General features: G+C 45.0%; 1 protein-coding gene across 1 annotated transcript in view; it reads right to left on the bottom strand.

The window, feature by feature from the left end:
• Positions 1-21,397, bottom strand: part of ANO2 (anoctamin 2) — a 352,603-nt gene that overhangs the window by 157,692 nt on the left and 173,514 nt on the right. The window contains exons 11-13 of the mRNA XM_046012406.1: positions 16,418-16,552; positions 9,936-10,096; positions 5,250-5,332 (exon numbers count right to left, since the gene is read on the bottom strand). Coding sequence (XP_045868362.1) covers positions 5,250-5,332; positions 9,936-10,096; positions 16,418-16,552 — 379 coding nt within the window. The remainder of the gene's footprint in view (positions 1-5,249; positions 5,333-9,935; positions 10,097-16,417; positions 16,553-21,397) is intronic.

The raw sequence follows: 21,397 nt of genomic DNA, 5'->3' as shown, positions 1-21,397 counted from the left end.
CAAGTCAGGACTTAGGATCAAATGCTATTAGACATGAACTGTCACACCACACACGACCACAAGGAGTCTAGACCAGGAACACAATGTGGGGGAGAGAGAGGGGACACATAACAGTTGCTACCACACTGAAAACCAAACCTGGGCACGTTCCTGGGGATGGCGCCGGTGTTGAGAAAGGAGAGAGGAAACGTTAACTGGGCAACTGAAACAAACAGAAGCATCTGGTCATGCTACTAACTATTCTCATACCTCAAACTGTAAGTTTCAATGAGCCAAATCCCAGCTAGAGAAACAGATGTGCCCCGCAGCTGGGAGTTAGGGCAACGACCAAACTTCTTCCTGCTCCATTATTCTGCAAGCTAAAATGGCGACCAATAAACATCAAAGTTAAAGATGGCCACGGGGAATCTTAAAACTCACTTGCCTAAACCTGTTTCCTGTGCAGCCTAGGTGAGTAACTCATTGGCAAGTACACCAATGCTCAAGAGATATCACTGAGCCATTCAGCAACACAACCCTGAACAGTGAGTCACCAGGCACAGGAAAGAGCACCTGACTAATCAAGAGGACTGCAGCCTAATCAATGCAGGTGCTGAAGCAGGAAGGTGCATGACTTACTTCAAAGGGAATTTAACAGTGTACACCTGGCCTCACTGGCAGGTCTTCCCTGCAGCGTCCGAGGACGAACATCTACAGGTGTGAGGACTGCATGTTCCCGCATCATTTATCAATGACTCCTGTGCAAGGATTCAGGCGCTGGCTCACAGCTGACTCAGAGGACACACCACTTCCTTATCACCACTCACGCATCAGAGATTCCAAAAGCCAACAAGCTAGGCTCCTGACAAGTCTTCGGCTTTCCTGGGACATGCCATGACATTGGAGAGGAGAAACCATGCAGGTGGCTTAGAAACATAACTGATACAACAGGAGGCAATGTTATTCCAGAGTTTTAAGGCAGCCCGCCATTACCGATCTTCAAAGACCCATCAGCCCCATCCCTTCCACGACTTCCCTGCCACGTCCAACCTGGTGGAGTCTCCTCCCTCTCGAATAGCCTAGAATAGTATAACTTATACCACGTGCCGTTCTCAATTATGTATTTTTCTTCCAGGATTTCCTAGCTGTTTTGCATCTGAGAGTCTCTTTATACTAACATAAGGATCTGCGACCCAGTATGTCTCATTTTCTATTTCTCACAGTAATTAGTACCATGTGGAGCACCCAGAAATCTCTAAAGGCTTGTGAGGCTCACTGATTTGGTCTCACACCTTCATCCATTCTCCAACACATCATTTCCCAATGCGTGTGCTAAGAGTTGTAGCTAAAAAGGGATTCCAGGGGCTAAGAGATTGGAAAAGCCCACACAATGTATCACCTGAGAGTCACAATGAACATACTAGCTCTGAAAAGTTCTACTGTGAAGCCACTTGCTTAATGTTTTTAAAACCCACATTTCCTGCAAAAATCCTTTTGCCTACAACAATGAACACCCTACCGGAACGTTTCAAGAAATTTGATTTGAAGTTGTCCTCCATGGCCCCTAAAATCTGGTCGCTTTTCATTTATATTATTTCCATGCAAGATTTTCATTAAAAAACAAGAGCAGGATCTTTTTGGTGAGTACCATAATGTGGATCCTAAACTGCCTCAAGCTAGCATTGTTCCTACCTTTCATACCTGGCAAAGGAGCTAAGGAACTTCCCCTTCTGACTAGGAGGCTGCTCTTGACCTGCCTCTGACTTTCCAAAGACAAGCTGTGACACCACACAGAGGCACGTCCTCGCATCCCTCTCACCCACCTCAACCTCACCCTCATCCCGCCTCGCCCCCTGCTGGGCACCCATTCAGAACCCCTCATCTCTTTAGAACAAGCTGAGCATTCTCGCCACATGAACAGGAGTCCAAGACTCTCAGAGCAGAGTCTTTGCCTGTTCTGCATTCCAGCTGAAGCAGGTCAGACAAGGATCTCTCTGTCTGTGGCCAAGAAGGTCCGGTGGGGTTACAGAGTTCCCCAAAGGCCAGGAGCTGGACAAGCAGAGCTTGAGCTCCTGGCCAGAGCAGAATCCAGCCCCTGTGTGGGCTGTGCCAGTGCCCCCAGCCACGGGTGGGTCCTCCTTATTCCTGATGTTCTGAACACGTGGCCTCTCTGGACTGGTGGTCTGATGCAAAGTTGCCATAAATACATAACCCGTCCCACCACGACCCTGGGAAATACTTCCCAAAGCTACCTCTACCTGGTTGGTCTCCTCAGGAGCTGGCTGAAGGAGGGCCCCAGGCCAGCTTAGGACCAGCCTTCTCTGACCTAAAGAAGTAAACCCAGATACACGCTCAACAAATGTCTTCATTGAAGAGTCTTCAAGCTCCTCTGCCATTCTTTCTAGGCTCTGAGGCCACAGTGGAGCTTGAGATTATCTTCAAGGGGAGGAAGGTGACAGCAGACAAAACACAGACACAAGTAAGAAACCAGCAGCTAGGGGTAAGAAAAATCGAAGAAATAAAATGCGGCTGGCTGCTTCCGAATGGGATTCTGGGAAGGCCCATTTGAGGAGGGTCATGTTTTGAGTGGGATGGAACGGCCAAGAAAGGGTAGGCCACGTGGAGACTGGAGCATTCTAGGGGAGGGAACAGCCGGTGCAGAGACTAGAATGAGCTGGGGAGAGGATGAAGGTCTCTGTAGCCAGAAGGGCTGAGCAAGGAGAAGGACATGTACTGAGTTCAGAAACAGGGGTAGAGGATTCTGCTTCCTGTGAGGCGAAGCCATGTAGGACACCGAAAGCTTGATATGACAGACAAGGGTTGGGAGAGAGGTGGAGGAGAGGCCGTCTGTGTTCAGACAAGGCCACACTCCAGGGGGTCTGACAGAAGTTAATCAGGCAAGTGAGGCCCACTGAGCTGAAGATTATCGACTTCAGAGCTAAAGGCTCTGGATGTCTGGCAGGCCTCCCTTCATCACGAACAGGATCCAAAGAGTCTCTCAGTTAAGTCTCTCGAGATGACCCTCCTGGTTCCACACACAGACCCCCTTAGGCAGGGGCCACACTAACCCAGAAGTGGAGGTTGGATTTGGTTGTTCATGCTTTTCCCTGCCCTGAAAGAAAATGGTCTCCAGCCTCCTTCCACTTCTCCCTGGTTTACAACCTGGACTTGAGGCACCCCACTTGTTCAACCCTTCCTGGCTACATTAGCCAGAAAAAATTTCTCTCACATATTCTCCACCGTATTCTAAAGATTTGGAGACCAGAAAGCACCCTAGCTGAATGTGACCCTTTGGAGATGCTCAGAGACTGTTCAGATTGAACTAAATTTAAAGTGTGTTTGATATCCTAGTTCGAAATATAAATACATCAAAGGACAAGACGAGGCTGTCCTCCCTTCGTCTCAACCATGCCTGGCCCAGGGCGCACCAACCACGCGGTCAAAGCAAGCCACCCTGCAATAAGCTCCCATCAGGAGCGACCAGGGCCCAGGACAAACCTCTCCTTGTGCCACAGGTGAACCAGTCTTGGCCAGCCCACTCCCAGCCTGCACACGAGTTCCTCAAATCATGGTCCACCCGTGATCTTACCCCTGATCTCTGGGTTAATCAGAAAACAGGAAAACTGGCTCCAGAAACAAAATGGATTATCCTGCCCCCACCTGCCAGGGGCCTGCGATGGAGATTCTTGAGGACATTGAGTCATAACCGATGGCTTTCTCTGTGTGAGTGTTTACACCTCCTCTCCAGATACTTTCTGGCTTCCTCAGTTCTACTTAGCAGACACACTTAGCTCTTCTCCGGCCCTATGCAGGCTTGGATGCCAGGATATGTCTTCTTCTCTTCTTGGGAGCCATGCTAGGCCCTGCATTAGGAGAGCAGGAGCTCCCGCTTCCCCACACCCACCACAACTCCCTTGTCTCCCTCTCTCTCTCTCTCTCTCTCTCATCCATAGGGCAAGGATGTCAACCAGAATACCTCCATAGTCCCACTTCCATAGCTCTTTCTATTGGAAGCACTCATTTTGCCACTAATTACCAAAAAACACAATTGCCTTCATCATTCTCTGATGCTTATCCTCCTAATTTGTATCCCCCTTGAAGGTAGAACCCACGTGGACATACTCTGATCCGCCACGGAACCCATGATACCATTAGTGTCCAGGCAGATGCTTAATCCACAGGCCTGGAACACAGTGAGCACAGGCACTCAATGCATGGGGATGGAATGCCCACCTGCTCAGTGAGAGCGTCAAGGAGAAGAAACGACATCATGCGACAGACATATAGAACCAAGCAAGCTTGAGAACAAGACTGAATTGGAGAGGTCCTTGCTTGGTCATAAAACATCAGGGCCACAAAGCCAGCGATCCCTAGTCTAAGGCGAGGCGCATCAGTTACTAGGGGAGAATGCAGAAAAGGCTTGCTTTCCGTGTAGCCGCCATTATGTTCGCGCCCAGCCTTTGCAAGCCAGTACTTGGGCAGATGTGAGTGCCTCCTGGTCTTTCTAGACACTGGTCCCAGCACCTCATCAACAATGTCCACAATATCAGGAGCCCCTATCCAATATTCACATCTACTGTTCTGTCAGTGGTAGCGTGTGGGAATAGATAAGAACTGTGAGCGACCAGACACACACTACTCATTGCCAGCTCACCAACATCAGGCCTGGGGCCCCCGTAAGAGCCCAGAAGGAAGGCTGACTTGTTTTCAACCTTTAATATCATCGGTTCATAACACTAGAGAAGAACCTATCTTTTGCCCTTAGCTCATCCTCTAGTTTCACCCATGCTGTACTGGCTTACACTGTAATAGTTCAGTGCTTCTTTCTTCTTCCATAGGCACCAAAGGCAATTAGCATCTGGCACCCATACCACTCTCTTGATCCTCAGGAGGCTTATAGAGGCCAGCTGACAGGTGCGTGCTCTGGGTTACATGAGAGCAATTCCTACTCTCTGGCTTCATGCACCCACGAAATGGGAGGTAGAAGAATGTTAAGATAAATTTCAAAGGAACCACAAAGGCTTTTCTCTTGTGCCATCTCTTTTTCCAGAGAGGGTCCCTGGGACATCTGACTACCCTTCAGGTCCAGTGTTTCAGGAGCAGAGTGGGGATCTGAGCTCTTGGCCTCAGTGCATATCTACCACAGTTAAGACCATAGAGCCAGGGATTGGCTGATGTGACAGCAAATTTAAGTGGTCACCTCACTCAAGAAGGTCTATTTGCAGGGTGAAACCAAGCAAGGACCCAGAGAAGTACGCAAGGGAACTCACTTCTTCCTCTTCTATACCAGTCAGGTCCCAGAAGTAGCCCAGCCGCATCTGTAACCTCTTCCAGTTTTCCAGAAACATGGTAGCTTAAAGATAAAGAAAAAAATTCTATTAAAGATTGAATTTTGAGTACCCTTTGGGATCACCAATGGAGGTAGAGGATAAACTTAAGAGATTTCAAATCTAGGGACTCTCTTTAAAGCACTTATTCCCTTCCTCTTACTTCTAACTGGAACTGCTCCAACTAGTCCCCATCCTTGAGAGCCCAACAGATATACGTAAAGGGAGACACACCAGCACACACGCAGGCGTGCACCTCTCCCTACTTCTAGGTCATGAGAAGAGGGCAAACAGGGATCTCAAGAAATAAAGGAAGGACGGAAGGATGAAGACAACAAGAACAGGAGGGTCTGTAGTCTTTTTGGACAAAGCTCATCTTCCTTACATACACGTTCTTTCCTCCTGCACCTTCTTCAGCGTTCTCACCCATTTTCTCCCAACTTTCTACCAGCACCACTTCCCTTCCCCAACTATCCTGTCCTGAGGTTCTGTAACAGTCGCCTCATAGCTCCACCTGACTTCCGAGCCCGGCTGCACGTGGCTGATGGAGAGCTCTCCCCTACGGGGCATTCACCCAGGCCTCTACTTGTTTAGCAAGTAACTGCTGAGTGTCTCCCATCCCCACACGGTCAGTCTGCTCCACACAAAGCCCCTCCAAGGGCCAGGCCAACGTGCTCCAGGCAGAGCCAGCACCCTCCACACAACAGCCACGGCTCATTACCCCAGGACCAACGCCTCCTCCAGAGCCTGCTGATGAACCATATGGACCCACTCTTTTGAAAACTGAAACTAAGCGACACAAAGAGAAGCAGAACTGGGATGAACCTTGCAACACCTGACAGGAGAAAGGGCCAGGATTCCAGAGAGTTCCCCCAGCTCCACTTCCTGGAGGCCTGGCTCCCTTTTGTTACCAGCATCCAGGAGCTAGCTTCTGGCTTTCTTACAACACCTCTCTTGTTCTTTGAGCAAGCTGGACTAAATTTCCAAACCTGCAAAAAGAACTGGGCCTGATTAAGGAATCTGTAATATACAAAACAGCCTTCTAGACATCATGAGGGAGGTTAGGTGACTCTGCTGTGGATTTTGCTCTCAAACTGTTGACAGTCTATGGGGAGGGACTGTAAATAGCTACCATACAAGGCATGAAGTGTTCAGGGCCTTAAGAATGGCCCAGTGGAGAGCTGTGGGCATGCAGCTGAGGGAGTGCTGGCTGCCCGAGAAGCCATCTCAGCCAAGTCTTGAAGAACAATGGCATTTGGGCTGTGAAGAAGGGGCGGGGAGAGGGAGAATGCCAACACTCCCCCGTCTAGATTTTCAATGGCTCCTTACCTTTCAAGTTCTTCTCTCTGGACGGGCAGACCTTGTGTATGCAGCCCGACCCCTCTGTTTAAATCCATTCCCTTGCTCTGTCAACACACAACCTCATACCTGGGTTGCTGCTAATGTCACCCCCTCGCTGCCCTCCTCATACTCAAGTCCTACAAACTGCCCTGCGCCCCTCTGCTGCCGTCCATGGGCTACCCTCATCCTTTCCTGACCCACTCAGCTGGGGGCACCCTCTCCTCCCCGCTCCTACTGTCCTCAGGGTCTGGTGCCCTAGAAAGGAAGGGAAGGGACACTCCTTGAGGCCACCCCCGCACGCACCTCAACACCACCCACGAGAAAAGCCCGGACACCCTTCACCACGTGCCGCCCCACACTGTTGCCTGCGACTCAGGTCTGCGGTGGAGTAACAGGGCTGTAAACTTCCTAAGCTCTTGGCTGCCTGTTTGCCTCGGGCACAGCACAGAACCAAGCGGAACAGACACCTACAGACCGGCTGAATGTGCAGTTGCTAGAAGCTCCATTTGTTTGACTTGGCGCTACGTTACAGTGCACAGATTCGTAGGGTTTCTCCTGGGGATTTGCGGCTTTTCAGTATAAATACGTCCTGACCTCCCAACACTGGCACAGGCCTGGGGATGTTCTGGGGACAAGGTGGGGAGGAAGGCATCCCTCCTTTTCCTAGGCTCTTCTCAGTGCCTGAGGAGGGCTCGGCATACAGCAGGGTCCACAGTGCTTCCTGACTGTGATCTCTATGAAGACGAGAATTCAGAGCATGGGAACAGAGGAGAGGGGCAGAGAAGTCACTGCAGAGGGGTCATGAGGACGAGGGAGGCCCACCACAATGAGGAAGAGAAGCTCACAGCTCCTGATGTATGTCCCCTGCCAGGCACTATGCTAAGTGCTCTGCACACAGATATTCCTCACTTGTCCCAAAAACACTATGGGGTAGGAACTCGTTCACCCATCTCACAGATGAGCAGGGTGATGCCCAAAGGTTAAGAAGCTTGCCCCAGGCACCTGGCACATTGGTTGAGAGTGCTGACTTTTGTGACAAGGAGCTAGATCCACATTGTCTTGCCGTGGACCCCCAGCTGGCAAGGAGCAGGACTGAGACATGCAACTAGGACCTGCCTGATCCCTAAGTCAGTGCCCTTAACTTCTCTTCAGAACAGGGTTCAGGAACCCTCGCCCTTTACTCCCCTTTTCAGTGAGGCTTCCAGGGTTCCCTGGAGTCTGAAGCTGAACCACAGAGGAGCTCGGCCTGAAGACCCCACAAATCCAGGCCCTGCCGGCCAGCACCTCAGTGGGCCCCACTCCTGCTCCACTGACAGACCGTCTCTCTGCCGAGAACCACTTCTCCCCAGCTTTCCTCCTGGCAGGCTGGGCCCCAGCCCAGGCCCACCCAGCACAGCACCGCTGATCATAATAATCATGGTAATAAGAGGCAGTACTGTTATTTTTCATTGTAATTTGCAGGCAGTTGTGCCCAGCGGCTCTTGGCTGCTGCGACCAAATACACAATCACGTAAAACTCAGCAAGACTGTTAAAAAACACAACTGAACCCCACGCTATGCCAGGAAGCTCTGACGCATCCCACCCTCCATGCTTCTCCTGTGCTGCCACGTGAGGGGGAGCGAGAAGGGCAGGGGTGGGGCAGTAAATGATTGCAGATCCCAGGGGCCGGGAGGCATCTGCTAATTACAGCTATCGAGGAAAAAGAGGTAGTTGTTGGGGCTTGAGAGTGGCCAAGTACAACCGAAAACTCAGTTTCTCTACAACAAGGAATTACACATCCCAGGAAAGTCCGTAAGGGATCATGGGCCCAGCGTCATTAAGCTTTAGCTACTCAGTCATGGGAATCTCTTAAGACAAATGAATGGGAATTAGGATTGCAATATATCAAAAACTGAACGTGTATTCCGGGTTCCAAATCAGTTCCAGTGGATCTGGGGATAATCATGAGATGCCCTGCTTGACGAGGAGACACAGAGCTGCTGCCTAACACTCCCAGGCAACAAGCGCCAGCTCCAGCTCGTTCTGCTGAACCCCTCCTGTGAACAATTCCAGGGCCCCATGGTGACAAGCGCCACTTCCTCCTACTCCCTGCCCCTACTTCTGTGGGCTGACTACTGGCCATGTATCCTGGGCAGGGGCGATTCCACAAGAGAACAGAGAATAGAGTGTCCCCTGGAAATGTTCCCTGGTGGCCTAGTAATATGGCAATCTTTCCACTCTGGTTCTATCTCCACCCAAGGAGAGGTCCCTGCTGGGAACAAAGAAAGCTTGTATTAGTACTCTCAGCACTACTGAGAATGGACCTCTCCCTCCTCCCTCTCTCTTTTTCACACTTTCAGGAATGTGTGACTCATGGTCCCATCCTGGCATGTCCTCCAGGCCCCATGGAGTCAGTGATAATCAAGCATCCTTCGCAGTGGGATCACAGGCCTGCTGTTCCGTGATCCAAAGGGGAAACAAAGGGCCTGCATATCCAATGAGGAGTAAAAAGTGAAAGTGAGGAGGCTACTCAAGATGGGCTGAAACATGTTGACTTCGTTCCTTGTATGATCCTCATGGGTATGTATTCTTGGAAAGGTCCAGTTACCACAGGGGTTATTATTCCAGGTTATTCCATTCACGTTTGTGAAAAGTGTGTGTGTGTGTGTGTGTGTGTGTGTGTGTGCTTATGGTCAGATGGCTATGGCCCAGAAAATGTTTATTACCCTAATACTCTGGGGATAAAGGGAGGAGAAGGAAAATGAAGGAACTATCTGTTCTTTCCTTCACAAATCCCTTTGGTGGAAATACTGAAAACACTACTCTGGCATTAAGTAAAATCTCTACTGTCTGTGTTCATGGTGTCCTGGAAATTGCCCAGAACCTGCAGTCTGGAGATCAGGTTTGGATCCACTTTCTCCACCAGTGAACTCTGCGGCCATGGCAGTCTCCCCACCCCCTCTGAGTGTTATAGTGACTATCTATAACTACGTATCTTAGTAGAGATAGCTGGAATGCCTTATGGGTGTGCTAGGGATTTGCATTGGTTCAAATTCTGAATAAAGCATACATGAGATTAATACAAGATTAACATCCTCTAATTTTTTAAAAAATATATAAAGCCAAGGAGGATGGTCTTAGTTCTATTCACAAACAGAAGCAAAAGAGAGAAAGCTATTGTCCCTAAAATACTTCTTGAGATATAAGGACTAAAAGACATAAATCAAAGGATATGGACTTCAGAGCATGGTCACTGTACCCATGTAAGGGCATCAGCAAAATAAGCAAGGTTCATGATAACCACTTACCCCACAGAGCCATGAAGATGGAGAAGAAGACGGTGGCAGGGTTGTCAAATAGGTGGCTCGCCTTTGCCGTACCACAGGCTGAGCTGAGGTTCCAGTAATCACAGGACTTGTCACACAGGGGACACATGGTGAAGGCATTCTGCTGGTCACACATCTCTTTGCTGCAGTAGAGAGAGGCTGCTGGGTCAAGAGGACATCAAGCCGAACCCACCCCAAGTAAATCACCCCAAGACATCTCCTACTTCCAAGTCCGTGGCTGAGCTGATCAACTCCCACAGCGAGGTGTGTTAAAGACGCTGGAATCGGATCCTTTACCATGAGAGCATTATTCCTGTATTTTTATCAATGAAGTGGGTGGGCAACTTCTGAGGTACAGACCCCCTGTCACTAGGAGTGTCCTAACAGAAGATCAGTGAGCATCCGTCAGAGATGTTGTACATTACATGGTGCTTTATAAAGCTCCTTCAAAATGTTTTGAGTCTAAGAGGTTGGTGGGGAGCACCAACAACTAGGAATCCGTCACTTGTCAGAAGTTAGATTCCCCCTCATCATGCCTGTGCTTACAGGCGGTCTTCTTAAAGCCTACTGGCTGCCTCACAACTGTGTGAGACCTGGTCACAAGGAGAAGAAAATACAAGTGTGTGGTTGGATCAACACAAGCTCTTACTTACAAGCCATGTGGAGAAGAATGGAGTCAGAGCTGGGTTGGAAGCCCCTTCCTAAGTACATCAGGGCATGACCCTTTGTAGAAGGGGGATTAATAACCTCAGCCTAATAAGAATGATCTAAACCATGAAATGGGATGAGGGGGAATGGAAGAATAAAGTAAATTCTTCCAAAGCCTAGGTTCTATGATACTTATAGAGAGAAGCACGAGTCAAAAAAACCATTAGCTATATTCTAACTTATTCTCAGTATATTTCTATTTAGCGGACAAACGAATATAGTTGAAATTCCATTCACTCTTTAGGTGATTAGCTAGATCAATAAATTCAGGCTTACATGAATACTTGCAGATAAGAACCAAAGAACCACCAGCCCTAATTGGCTTCCCTAGTGTCCCTCCACACTACATATTGGTAGGAAAATGAATGAACTCATCACTCTGGTGTGTAATACTTCCCTGGAGGAATGGGTCGATGGTTAAGCTCATTGTTAGGGGGAACAGGGTGGAGAACTCAAGATTTCACGAAAATGAAGCATTGGCTGTTCTCACAGAGCAGCTGTGAGACACAGTCTCATGGACGGTGAGGAGACACAGTCATGAGGAGGCAGGGGTCCTACACTGAAAACCACCACTGTGTTTCCTTTGGAAAGAAGCAGCAGAGGGCACTACAGAGCATGGCTGACAAGTGGGAGGCCATTGTCAGGGTCAGCCAGCTGGTACCCTAATCGCTAAAGCAAGTGCGTAGATGAAAACCATAAATCAAGCAGTGCCTGGGTCCAGCTCCCCTTCATTAAGAAGAAGAAGGGTTCTTCTGAGGGCTGTCACTGTCTGTCAAGTCCCGGCTTTCAGGCTTGTTTTTTAATGAACTATTAAGCCCACAGCAAGGAAAGGCCTTCTGCGTGAGAGAATGGAAACTCTACGTCTCTGAGAGTAAATCCTCATTCCTCTACTAACTCGCTGCTAAGCTCCCCATTGGCAAGTGTCAATACCCGTGACTCATTCACGACAGTATTAATAGGAACGTCTTAATAGTAAGTTCAGCCATGCTAGTTTCACTTGGGCACATTCTTAATGGGTAACCAGACAGCAAGATTTATTCTAAGTCTTTGGGGTCAGACGAGTGTCCACTATATCGCTGAGGAGGAGTCACTACTTTCTGAGAGGAGAGTCCCCTCTTAGGAAACAGATTCACACAGAAACCAGTTGGTCTATATAAATTAGAGTAAGGAGCTGTGTTTTTAAGCCGTGTCTGAGGACATGTAAGTTTCTCAGTCTTGCCCTTCAAATATGTGTGCCAGGAATAGCACTTTGTTGTTTGGGCCTTTTTTTTTTTTTAACACATAGACTTGAGGAAGGGATCATCTCTAACCAACTTAATCCTAATCAAAGCTAGTCAATGCTAAAAGGTCAGGAATGAAAAAGTGTTAGCAACCAGCTACCAAAGTCCAGAGCACCCGGAAACATAAGAGCTCCTTCAGTTACTGGCTTTACAATGGGAGGACGGTCAACTATCAACCATTTGTACAAAATGGTACTGCAGTCACGTCGATACTCCCCAAATCATTTAAACTTGAAGTCAGAATGCTTTAGAGCTATTAGGGTGATCTGTTTCTTGATTTGTCTGTTTGATGTAAGCAATCTGAACAGAATTCTGGAGAAATTCTGCTTCAGGGTGATATTAAAGTGACTTTGTGGTTGCTTCTTGGCCTTTTGACTAAGATCAAGTGTAAAACAACTCTGTGTTCTCGGAGAGAGGCTGCCTCTCTAGAGAAGGCTGTGAAGAGAAGCAGAAAGGAGAGGGAAGCTCAGCTAGAACTGAAATCTCATCTGGGTTACTCACTAGCTGCATCATCTGCGGATTTCTAGTTAGAAGCAACTGTAGCTATAAACCGAATGCTGTAGTTCTTCAGTCTATCATTGTCTCTAGAAAGCACGAGAAGGTTGATAAATGGTCGACAAGAGCTGAACCAGGACCCCAAAGTGAGTGGTGTCCTTAATCAGTAACTCACTGCTCATAAGATAGGTGATACAGGGTCGTGCTTGCACAAAGGGAGAAGGTGCAACATGGGAATTAGTCTAGAAATTTAGACACAGCATCTGCTATCAAGGTTTCAGACTAAGGTAACCAGTTTTTGTTTTCAACATGGTTTAGATCAATCAATCTTTTTTTTTTAGTTGGTTGTTTTTTTTTTTTAATCCTCTAGCCTTTCCTACCCATGTAAGCCAATGCCTAATAAATGGAACCAATCCTTTGGTAAGTAGAGAAAAGCTCTATAGATGTATCATGCACATATGGAATTATTACTTATAAATGATATTTGTATTCATATATCAAAGTTGCTGGTGATAAAAGGTACCATTTAAAGTTCCACATAATGTAAATTTTCTGCTTTCGATATTGTCCTAAAGTTATATGAGATATAACCACTAGGGAAAATTGGATGAAGGGTACAGTGGGCCCCTTTGTACTATCTTCCTATTAATCTATAATGCTTATAAAATAGAACATTTTAAAAAATGATACATAGATAATAAATTCCAGGCTTAATAAGAAATCTCTAAAGTAATCCCAGGAATGGTACAAGTTTTTAATCATGCTTAGGTGTGGCTAACAGACACAGATCCCAGAAGAGTATAAATTTGTTTAGATTCAGTATTGGGATTTAAAGACTATTCTTTTGTTGATGGGGAGTGGTATTTTATGAGTTTTCGTCAAGCCCATTGAGCTTGGATTTTTGATGGCAATATAATTATGATTAAAGGGCAGTTCCTTTAAAAATTCTTCCTAATACACTTAAACAAGGAAGATGTAAATAATAGAAAAAAAAATCACTCCCCACCCTGAGTCTGAAGAGCCAACAACCAAAATCTCAGCTTTAAAAGAGTCAACTTCAAACTTTTTTGACCGTGAGCTATAGTTTAAAAATAATCTTTTCCATCAGATTCCAGCATGCGAATACAAACATTCTCTCTCTCCCCACCATAAACATATTTATATGGCTAAATAAAATCTCATGAAACAATACCTATTACTTCCTTCTTGTGATGAATACTACTATCATATTTCATTCTACTCTATCCTATTTTAGTTCATTTAAAAGACAACCATTCAGGGGTGCCTGCGTGGCTCAGTTGCTTAAGCTACTGTCTCTGGCTCAGGTCATGATCCTGGAGTCCTGGGATCAAGTCCCAGATGGGGCTCCCTGCTGGGCGGGGAGTCTGCTTCTCCTTCTGACCTCTCCCCTCTCACGCTCTCTCTCTGCCTCTCTCTCATTCTCTCGCTCTCAAATAAATAAATAAAATCTTAAAAAAAAAAAAAAAAAGACAACCATTCAGCTGGTTCTCTAACCCCCTAATGGGCTGCTAGACATAGTGTGTGAAACCTTACCCACTCTGACAGGTGAGAAGAGACATCTGCAGTGATAACGGTCACGTTTCGCGTCCACGCATACCTGCATGTACATGACTGCATGTGTGCAGATTCATATTTCTCAGTACATGCAGACCATGGTCATTTCCGGCTACACGGTCCCTGTCATATGTATTCCCATATGGAGAACCAAGGCACAAGTTCTAAATCCCAATGTAAACGAGCACGCCGATGGCCCACCCTCTACCCTGGCACTAGCTCTCTACGCACAGTCGAGTTTTCCCATGTGGATCAACCTGAGGCCCAGCTCTCTAGGGATCAAACTGGGCAAGAGAAACATGGGAGCCATGTTTTCTGAGAAGGTACCAGGCAAGGCCAGTTGAAACTGCTTGGCTGCCAAGGAGGATCTGAGGCTTCTGGGAGATGTCACATCTCAGGGGGAAAGGGGGCAGTTGAGGTCAAGCTGTAACCCTGACAATTTCTAGTTGCTGAAGCTAGACACGTTACATGACTGTAGCATCAATTTCTCCACCTCTGTTAGGTGAAAATAATACCAATCTAACAGGTTACAACCATGATTTCTACAGGATCCAAGAAACTCGTATCTGAGAAACACCCAGCCCCATGCCTGGCACAAGGAAGGCATTTGGTAAGTATTAGTTTTTCCCTCATGCTAGATGGCCTGAGGAAAGCAAAACCTCCATCACATTTGTTCTGTTGTGGTCCCAGAACCCCCAGTCAAAACACTGGGCAGTTGGTACCAGGGTTTTACACATAGAAATATCCAAACCCTTGTCTCTTACACTAAGTTATCCAGCTTTAAGTATTTAAGTATTTAAGTAGGTCTAAGTATTGACCATTGGTGAAACCCTTTCCTCAAAGAAGCCCAGCTCTTGGTCCTTTCTTCAGGACAGCCATTGCTTCTTCCAACTTTAGTGGACACCCAGTCTGCCCAGTGTCCTCCTCCACCGGGCTACTGAGGGAACATCCTGTTGGTAAAGAGTGATCTAGCCCCACAGCCACGACTACGGCCCAGGGCCTCCACCCTAATCCAAAATGAGCCAGCGGGGCTTTTGGAACCAATTAGAGAAAGCTCTAAGATCCAAGTTCCCTGAACTATTAGTAGGAATGTTTACATCCAATGGAGAAAACCTGCAGTGAAACAAATACAAGAAAAAGCCAGTGATGGGAGATAAACAGGAGTCCCTACTTCCACTGGCCCCTAGGCTAGCCATACACCTGCCACTGTGTTCCCTGACACACCCCAGAATCCTTCTAATAAATTCCTTTTTTTTTTTTTTTTGGCTTCAGCTAGTTCATGTTGCATTTCTATCACTTGCAACTGAAAAAGTATTAAAATACATTAATCACGCTTTGGTTTTTGAGGACAGTGCTGAAGACGGCAAGAGATTTAAATGCCAAATGTAAGTTAAGTGTCACTTGTACTTCATTTCCACATATGTTGATTCCTTCAACAATTATTTATTAATATTTTACTATGTGCCAAACATCATCTCCTGAATCCTGACAACAACATCACAAGGTACGTGTTATTATCACTATTTATAGCCAAGGGAAGGAAGACCTGGGGAGTGAACTATCCAGTCTTATAGCTAATATGTAATGCTCTCCATCCTAAACGATGCTGTTTTTTTTGTGAGAGAGAGAGAGAGAGAGAGGAGAGATCATGAGTGGTGTTGGGGGGACACTGAGGGAGAGGGAAAGAATTTGAAGTAGGCTGCACACCCAGCATGGAGCTGGAAACGGGGCTTGATTTCGTGACCCTGAGGTCATGACCTGAGCCAAAACCAACTAAGCCACCCGGTAGCCCAAGTATGCTATTTTTAAGTGCTTATATTCTTTGTAGGCTCTCTTTTCACCATAAAGACCAGCCTTTGTTCCATCTCTTGGCTCTCCAAGAGCCCCACCATGGGGCCTGTCACCTGCAGTTTCTGACTTCCTGAACCAGAAGTTGAGCCCTCCTCAGTTTCAGAGTTGCCTGCTTCTATGGATAGCCTCACAGCATTTTACCCCAACAGTGTTTGCCATATCGACATGTGATCTCTATCCAATGCCACTCAATGTTTCCCGCCTCAGGTCTCAGGAGAAACCAGAGAAAAAAGTGGTGAAGTTGAAAGGAAAATGCATTTCTCAGGCGTGGGTTTTTTCATCAGGTAGAATCCACTTGCCCACATCAGCCTCCAGCCCTGGAGAAGAGCTTAACTAGGAAAGGAAGGGAGCCATCCCCAGCAGGCTCTGAAGCCATTCCCAGACTCTGTAGTTACCAGATCTGTCTCTGGAGGGAGGTTACGTGTGTGGTAAGGGGAGGAGAGAATAGAGGGTGAGGACTTTGGAAGGAAGCGTGTGAACTATACTTGCAACTGGGATGAAACTCCAAAGTACTGCCCTGTGGGAACTGAGGCTTTTTCCTTAAAAACATCTCACCTGGGAATATCTTCTTCGATTGTTGCACATCCATAAAGAAACACGATTACTCCAATTACAGAAGATGGAATGAGAAATGATGTATATAACCCCAGCCAGGCAAAATACAGTCCAATTTTTTCTCCAAAATACTTTCTGAAAAAGAAAGACAATTGCAACACATATTAAGAACACCATACACTTCCTCCATTTCTGTTTGTTCTAAACCTGCCAACGGGTCAGCATAAATAAAAAGAGATGGAAGTTAGATGGCACAAGAGGGACCTCAGCACAAAGAACTGGTCTCTTCCACTATGAATTACATTCCCTGGAATGTAATTCCAGCAATCACACACACACACACACACACACACACACACACACACACACACACCAGGGAATCCTGGCTATTCACATGAAATAGTCCCAAGAAGGAATCCAGCCCTAAGAGCAAACTGAAAATAGGCCATACATTTTGGCATCTTTACCAGACAAACATGAGTAACACATCACCTCATGAGTACCATAACCCATAGAAAAATACCTTTTCAAAACTTTGCTATGTCACTAAAACACACAAACAGGCGGGCACACATACTTATGTATACAAACCATAAAACTCAGAAAAATGACCAGAAGAATTTTGGTAAGATATTAGCAATGGTTTCCTTAGCTGATGGGATTATGGATGGGTTTTATTTCTTTTTTTTGTTTACCTTTCTGCATTTTTTAAACTCTCTACTTTGTTAATGAATTAATTTTATAATAAAAAAATTCTTTTTGCAAAAAGAATGAATACTGTTACGCTGAAAAAATAAATAAAATGGAAAAAAAAAATACAAATAAAAAAAAAAATTCTTTTAAAGAGAAAATTTACAAGCCATTATCTTTTTGATCCCCAGGTCAGGAAGTTAGTAAGTTGCCACACTGTCTCTAAAAAGGAATTTTTCTTTTAAATAACTATTGGTGATAGGCACCTGAGTAGAAAAATACAGACCACAGAGAAACCATGTATTTTCTTTCCCAAGAGGCTATGACATAAAACACAGGAGGGAAATGGGAGTGCAGCCCACCTTTGATGTGAGGACAAAAGAATAAGAACAGTGAATTGAATCTATTTGTCCACTAACAAAGGGGCTGCTCTCACCTAGGATTCACACAAGGGCAAGATAATGTGGCTTCCACCCTAACAACAAGAGAAGTCAGATAATCTGTGACATTAAACTTTCCTTGAACCCATCATAGAGTGGAGACTACAAGGTAATCATGTGAAGTGAATATTTTTTTAAAAAGTGACAAGTACCTCCAAGGAAAATGGGACATGGAAACCCTTTCAGATTTGGCAGACCACAGGAGGAATAGGCAGTACAAAGAAAAATTTACAAGATTATATCTTGTAAATTCTGAAAGGCTGAGTATATGTTAGCATGATAGGTTAGAATAATTGGGAGCTCCAGACACAAGAGGGGTTTGCAGTCATTCATAAGATCCCAGCCAATGCCCACCATCTGGTACTAATAAGGAGGGTAATGGGCAACATAGGAAACTGGAAAGGGCCTCTTTATTTGCAGAGGGGCATTGAAGCACACCCATCTTCCAAGACCATCTCTCATTCAAATCATTGAGTGATAAGAATCAGCAGTCTGTTCTGGGGGAGGGGCAGGACAGAGGATAATATTCTAGGGTCTACCATATATATAACTGAAGTCCCAGGAAGATTAATAGAAAGAAGACAGAAGAAATATCTGAATGGGGGCACCTGGGTGGCTCAGTGGGTTAAGCCTCTGCCTTCAGCTCAGGTCATGATCCCAGGCTCCTGGGATGGAGCCCCGCATCTGGCTCTCTGCTCAGCGGGGAGCCTGCTTCCCTTCCTCTCTTTCTGGCTGCCTCTCTGCCTACCTGTGATCTCTGTCTGTCAAATAAATAAATAAAATCTTAAAAAAAAAAAAAAGAGACAGACACAGAATGCATCCTGAAGAGCTATCTAGATCATGAAAAAAACATGATCTAGAATGTACACTGTCTCTTCTTTCGAAATATCTGAATGGACTATGGCTAAAAAAATTTCCCAAAATTAATCAAACACAATAAAACATAGATCTAAGAACTCCAGAGAACCCCAACCAGAGTAAATATAAAAACAAAAACAGAAACTTATACACTGAGACATATCATAATCAAATCTGAAAGACAAAGACAGAAAATCTTTAATTAAGCTGGGATGGGGGTGAGGCTTTGCTGGGGAGGGAAAGATGGAAAAGGGAGGATATTATATGCAAAGGGACAAAGGTAAGACTTACAGCCAATTTCTTGGTAGAAACTATGCAAACCAGAAGATAATAGGGTGACAACCTTAAAGTATGGAAGGCAGGGGGTAACGGTCAACCCAGAATACTATATGAAACAGTGCTCCCGTGGGGATAAAACTAGTTCTTTGGAAGCCAAAAACTATCTTGGGTATTACAGTGGTTTTAGGTCTCCAAAGGGCCACAGAACATATATGTGGTATTAAAATTTCATGGAAGAAAGCAATAATAGAAAAAAGGCAGAGAAACATTGGTAAACATCAAAAATTGTGATGATGTCTTGTGGAGTTTGTAACACATATAGGAGTAGGACAACAACAGCACCTGTGATAGGAGAGAGGAAACTGAGAAATAGTGTTGGAATGCCTTTCCCCAGGGTGTGAAATGGTATAATATTATTTTAAAGTAGAATGTGGTAAGTTAAAGAATTCTGTAAACCCTAGAGCAACCATTGAATTTTAAAAATAGGTAATAATTAACAGACCCAAACTGGAGATGAAATGGAGCCATAAAATGTACTCATTTGCAAAGTAGTCATGAAAAGAGGAAAAACAGAAAGAAACTATAGACAAAACAAATAGAACACAAATAGTAAGGCGGTAGTTTTAAAATATAAATACATTATATAATGCAGCATTATGCCTCCATCAGAAAGGATGAATACCCAACTTTTGTATCAACATGGATGGGACTAGAGGAGATTATGCTGAGTGAAATAAGTCAAGCAGAGAAAGTCAATTATCATATGATTTCACTTACTTGTGGAGCATAAGGAATACATGGAAGACACTGGGAAATGGAGAGGAGAAGTGAGTTGGGGAAATCGAAGGGGGATATGAATCATGAGAGACTGTGGACTCTGAGAAACAAACTGAGGGTTTTGGAGGGGAGGGGAGTGGAGGGTTGGGTGAGCCTGGTGGTGGGTATTAAGGAGGGCACATATTGCATGGAGCACTGGGTGTGGTGCATAAACAATGTATCTTGGAACACTGAAAAAAATAAAATTAAATTTAAAACTATATATAAATACATTAATGATAACAAATGTAAGCATACAAGAAACCCACTTTTATTATAAAGGCATATATGGAAGAAAAGTAAAAAAATATATCGTGCAATCAGGAATCAAAAGGAAGTGGGACACACAAACACTTCTGAACAAAGAACATTACCTGGGATAAAGAAGCAGATCAATTAATGATAATATGGTAAACTGATTAAGAAGGCCTGATAATCCTAAATGCATACAGTAAAATATACAGATCAGCTGCATACATCAAAATACATAAAACAAAAACTGAGAGAACTAAAAGGATGAATAGACAAATTCTCAAGTATAAACTGGAAACATCAACACTTCCTCAGGTAATGGAGAGAACAAGGAGACATAAAAAATCAGTAAGGACACAGAAGTCACTACAAACCAACCTGACCTAATTGACATGTATAGAATCATCTACTAAACAGCAGAAAATACATTCTTTCCAATACACATTCACCAAAATGGTCCATATTCTGAGTTATAAAGCTAATCTAACAAATCTAAAGGGATTGAAGTAATGAAATTTTATTCTCTGAGCACGATTAAGTTAAACTAAAAATCAACAGCAGAAAGATATCTGAAAATGTCAATAAATACTTGGAAATTAAATAACACCCATCCAAATAACCCAAGGAAAGGTCAACGAAGAAATAAAAAGGGAAATTAGAAAGTAGCTTCAACTGAGTGAAAAGGAAAACACAACATTACCAAAAGTTGTAGGATGCCATTAAAGCAATACTTAGAAATTTATAGCATTGAATACTTGTACTAACATAAGAAAGCTCTGAATCAATCATCTAAGCTTTCACTTCTACTAGAAAAAGAACAAATTCAATCCAAAGCAAACAGAAGGAAAGAAATAATAAAGTGGGGAGCAGAGATCAGTGAGAATGAAAACAGAAAAAAACAGGAAGAAAGTCCATGAAACCAAAAGCTGGTTGTTTGACAGGATCCATAAACTTGATAAATGTTAGTCGGACTAATCAAGAAGATGAAAGACAAAACACAAATTACCAATATGGGGACTGAAAAAAGGGACATCGCTACAGTTCCTATTTCCATGATCATGGGGAACTGTTAGCTGCTCCCTCATGGGTGCTCATCTTGCCTTCCCCTCTAGGCTACATTGCCTACCTCTGGAAGAAGAGTGGGGAACGGGAAGATAGAAGAGACATAAGACATAACAAACACAAACTGTCCTAGTGCTCTTGTCTTGATCGTCTTATTTAACTCCACTTTTAATTCTCACAGCATCTTTTCCAGGTGAGGAAACAGAAGTTCTTTGGATAAACAGACTTGTCCAAGGTCACATGGCTAGTGGATGGCAAAGCAAGCATTTGGTCCCTTGGCATTTGACCCCTCCATGTGCTCTTGCCAGGATAACAACAACAGTCATAGGGACTGAAATTTATTGAAGGCTGATTCTTTGCCAGGCTCTGTTCTAAGAAGATTCTAAATATTGTCTCATTTTTTTTTTTAGTCCCCACAACTCTATGAGGTAGTATGCTATTATCTTCCAGTTAGAGATGAAGACACTGATGGTTTTCTGATAGTACCCCAAGGTCACATGGCTGGGAAGAAAGCAGAGACAAGATTCAAATTCAGTGAGGCTAACTGAGTTCCAGTTCTCAAGATTCCTCCACAGTATACTAA

Source organism: Meles meles, chromosome 7 (genome assembly GCF_922984935.1).
Source record: "Meles meles chromosome 7, mMelMel3.1 paternal haplotype, whole genome shotgun sequence".
Classification (NCBI taxonomy): domain Eukaryota; kingdom Metazoa; phylum Chordata; class Mammalia; order Carnivora; family Mustelidae; genus Meles; species Meles meles.
Note: the sequence above shows the minus strand (reverse complement) of the source record. Positions and strands in the feature narration are given on the sequence as shown.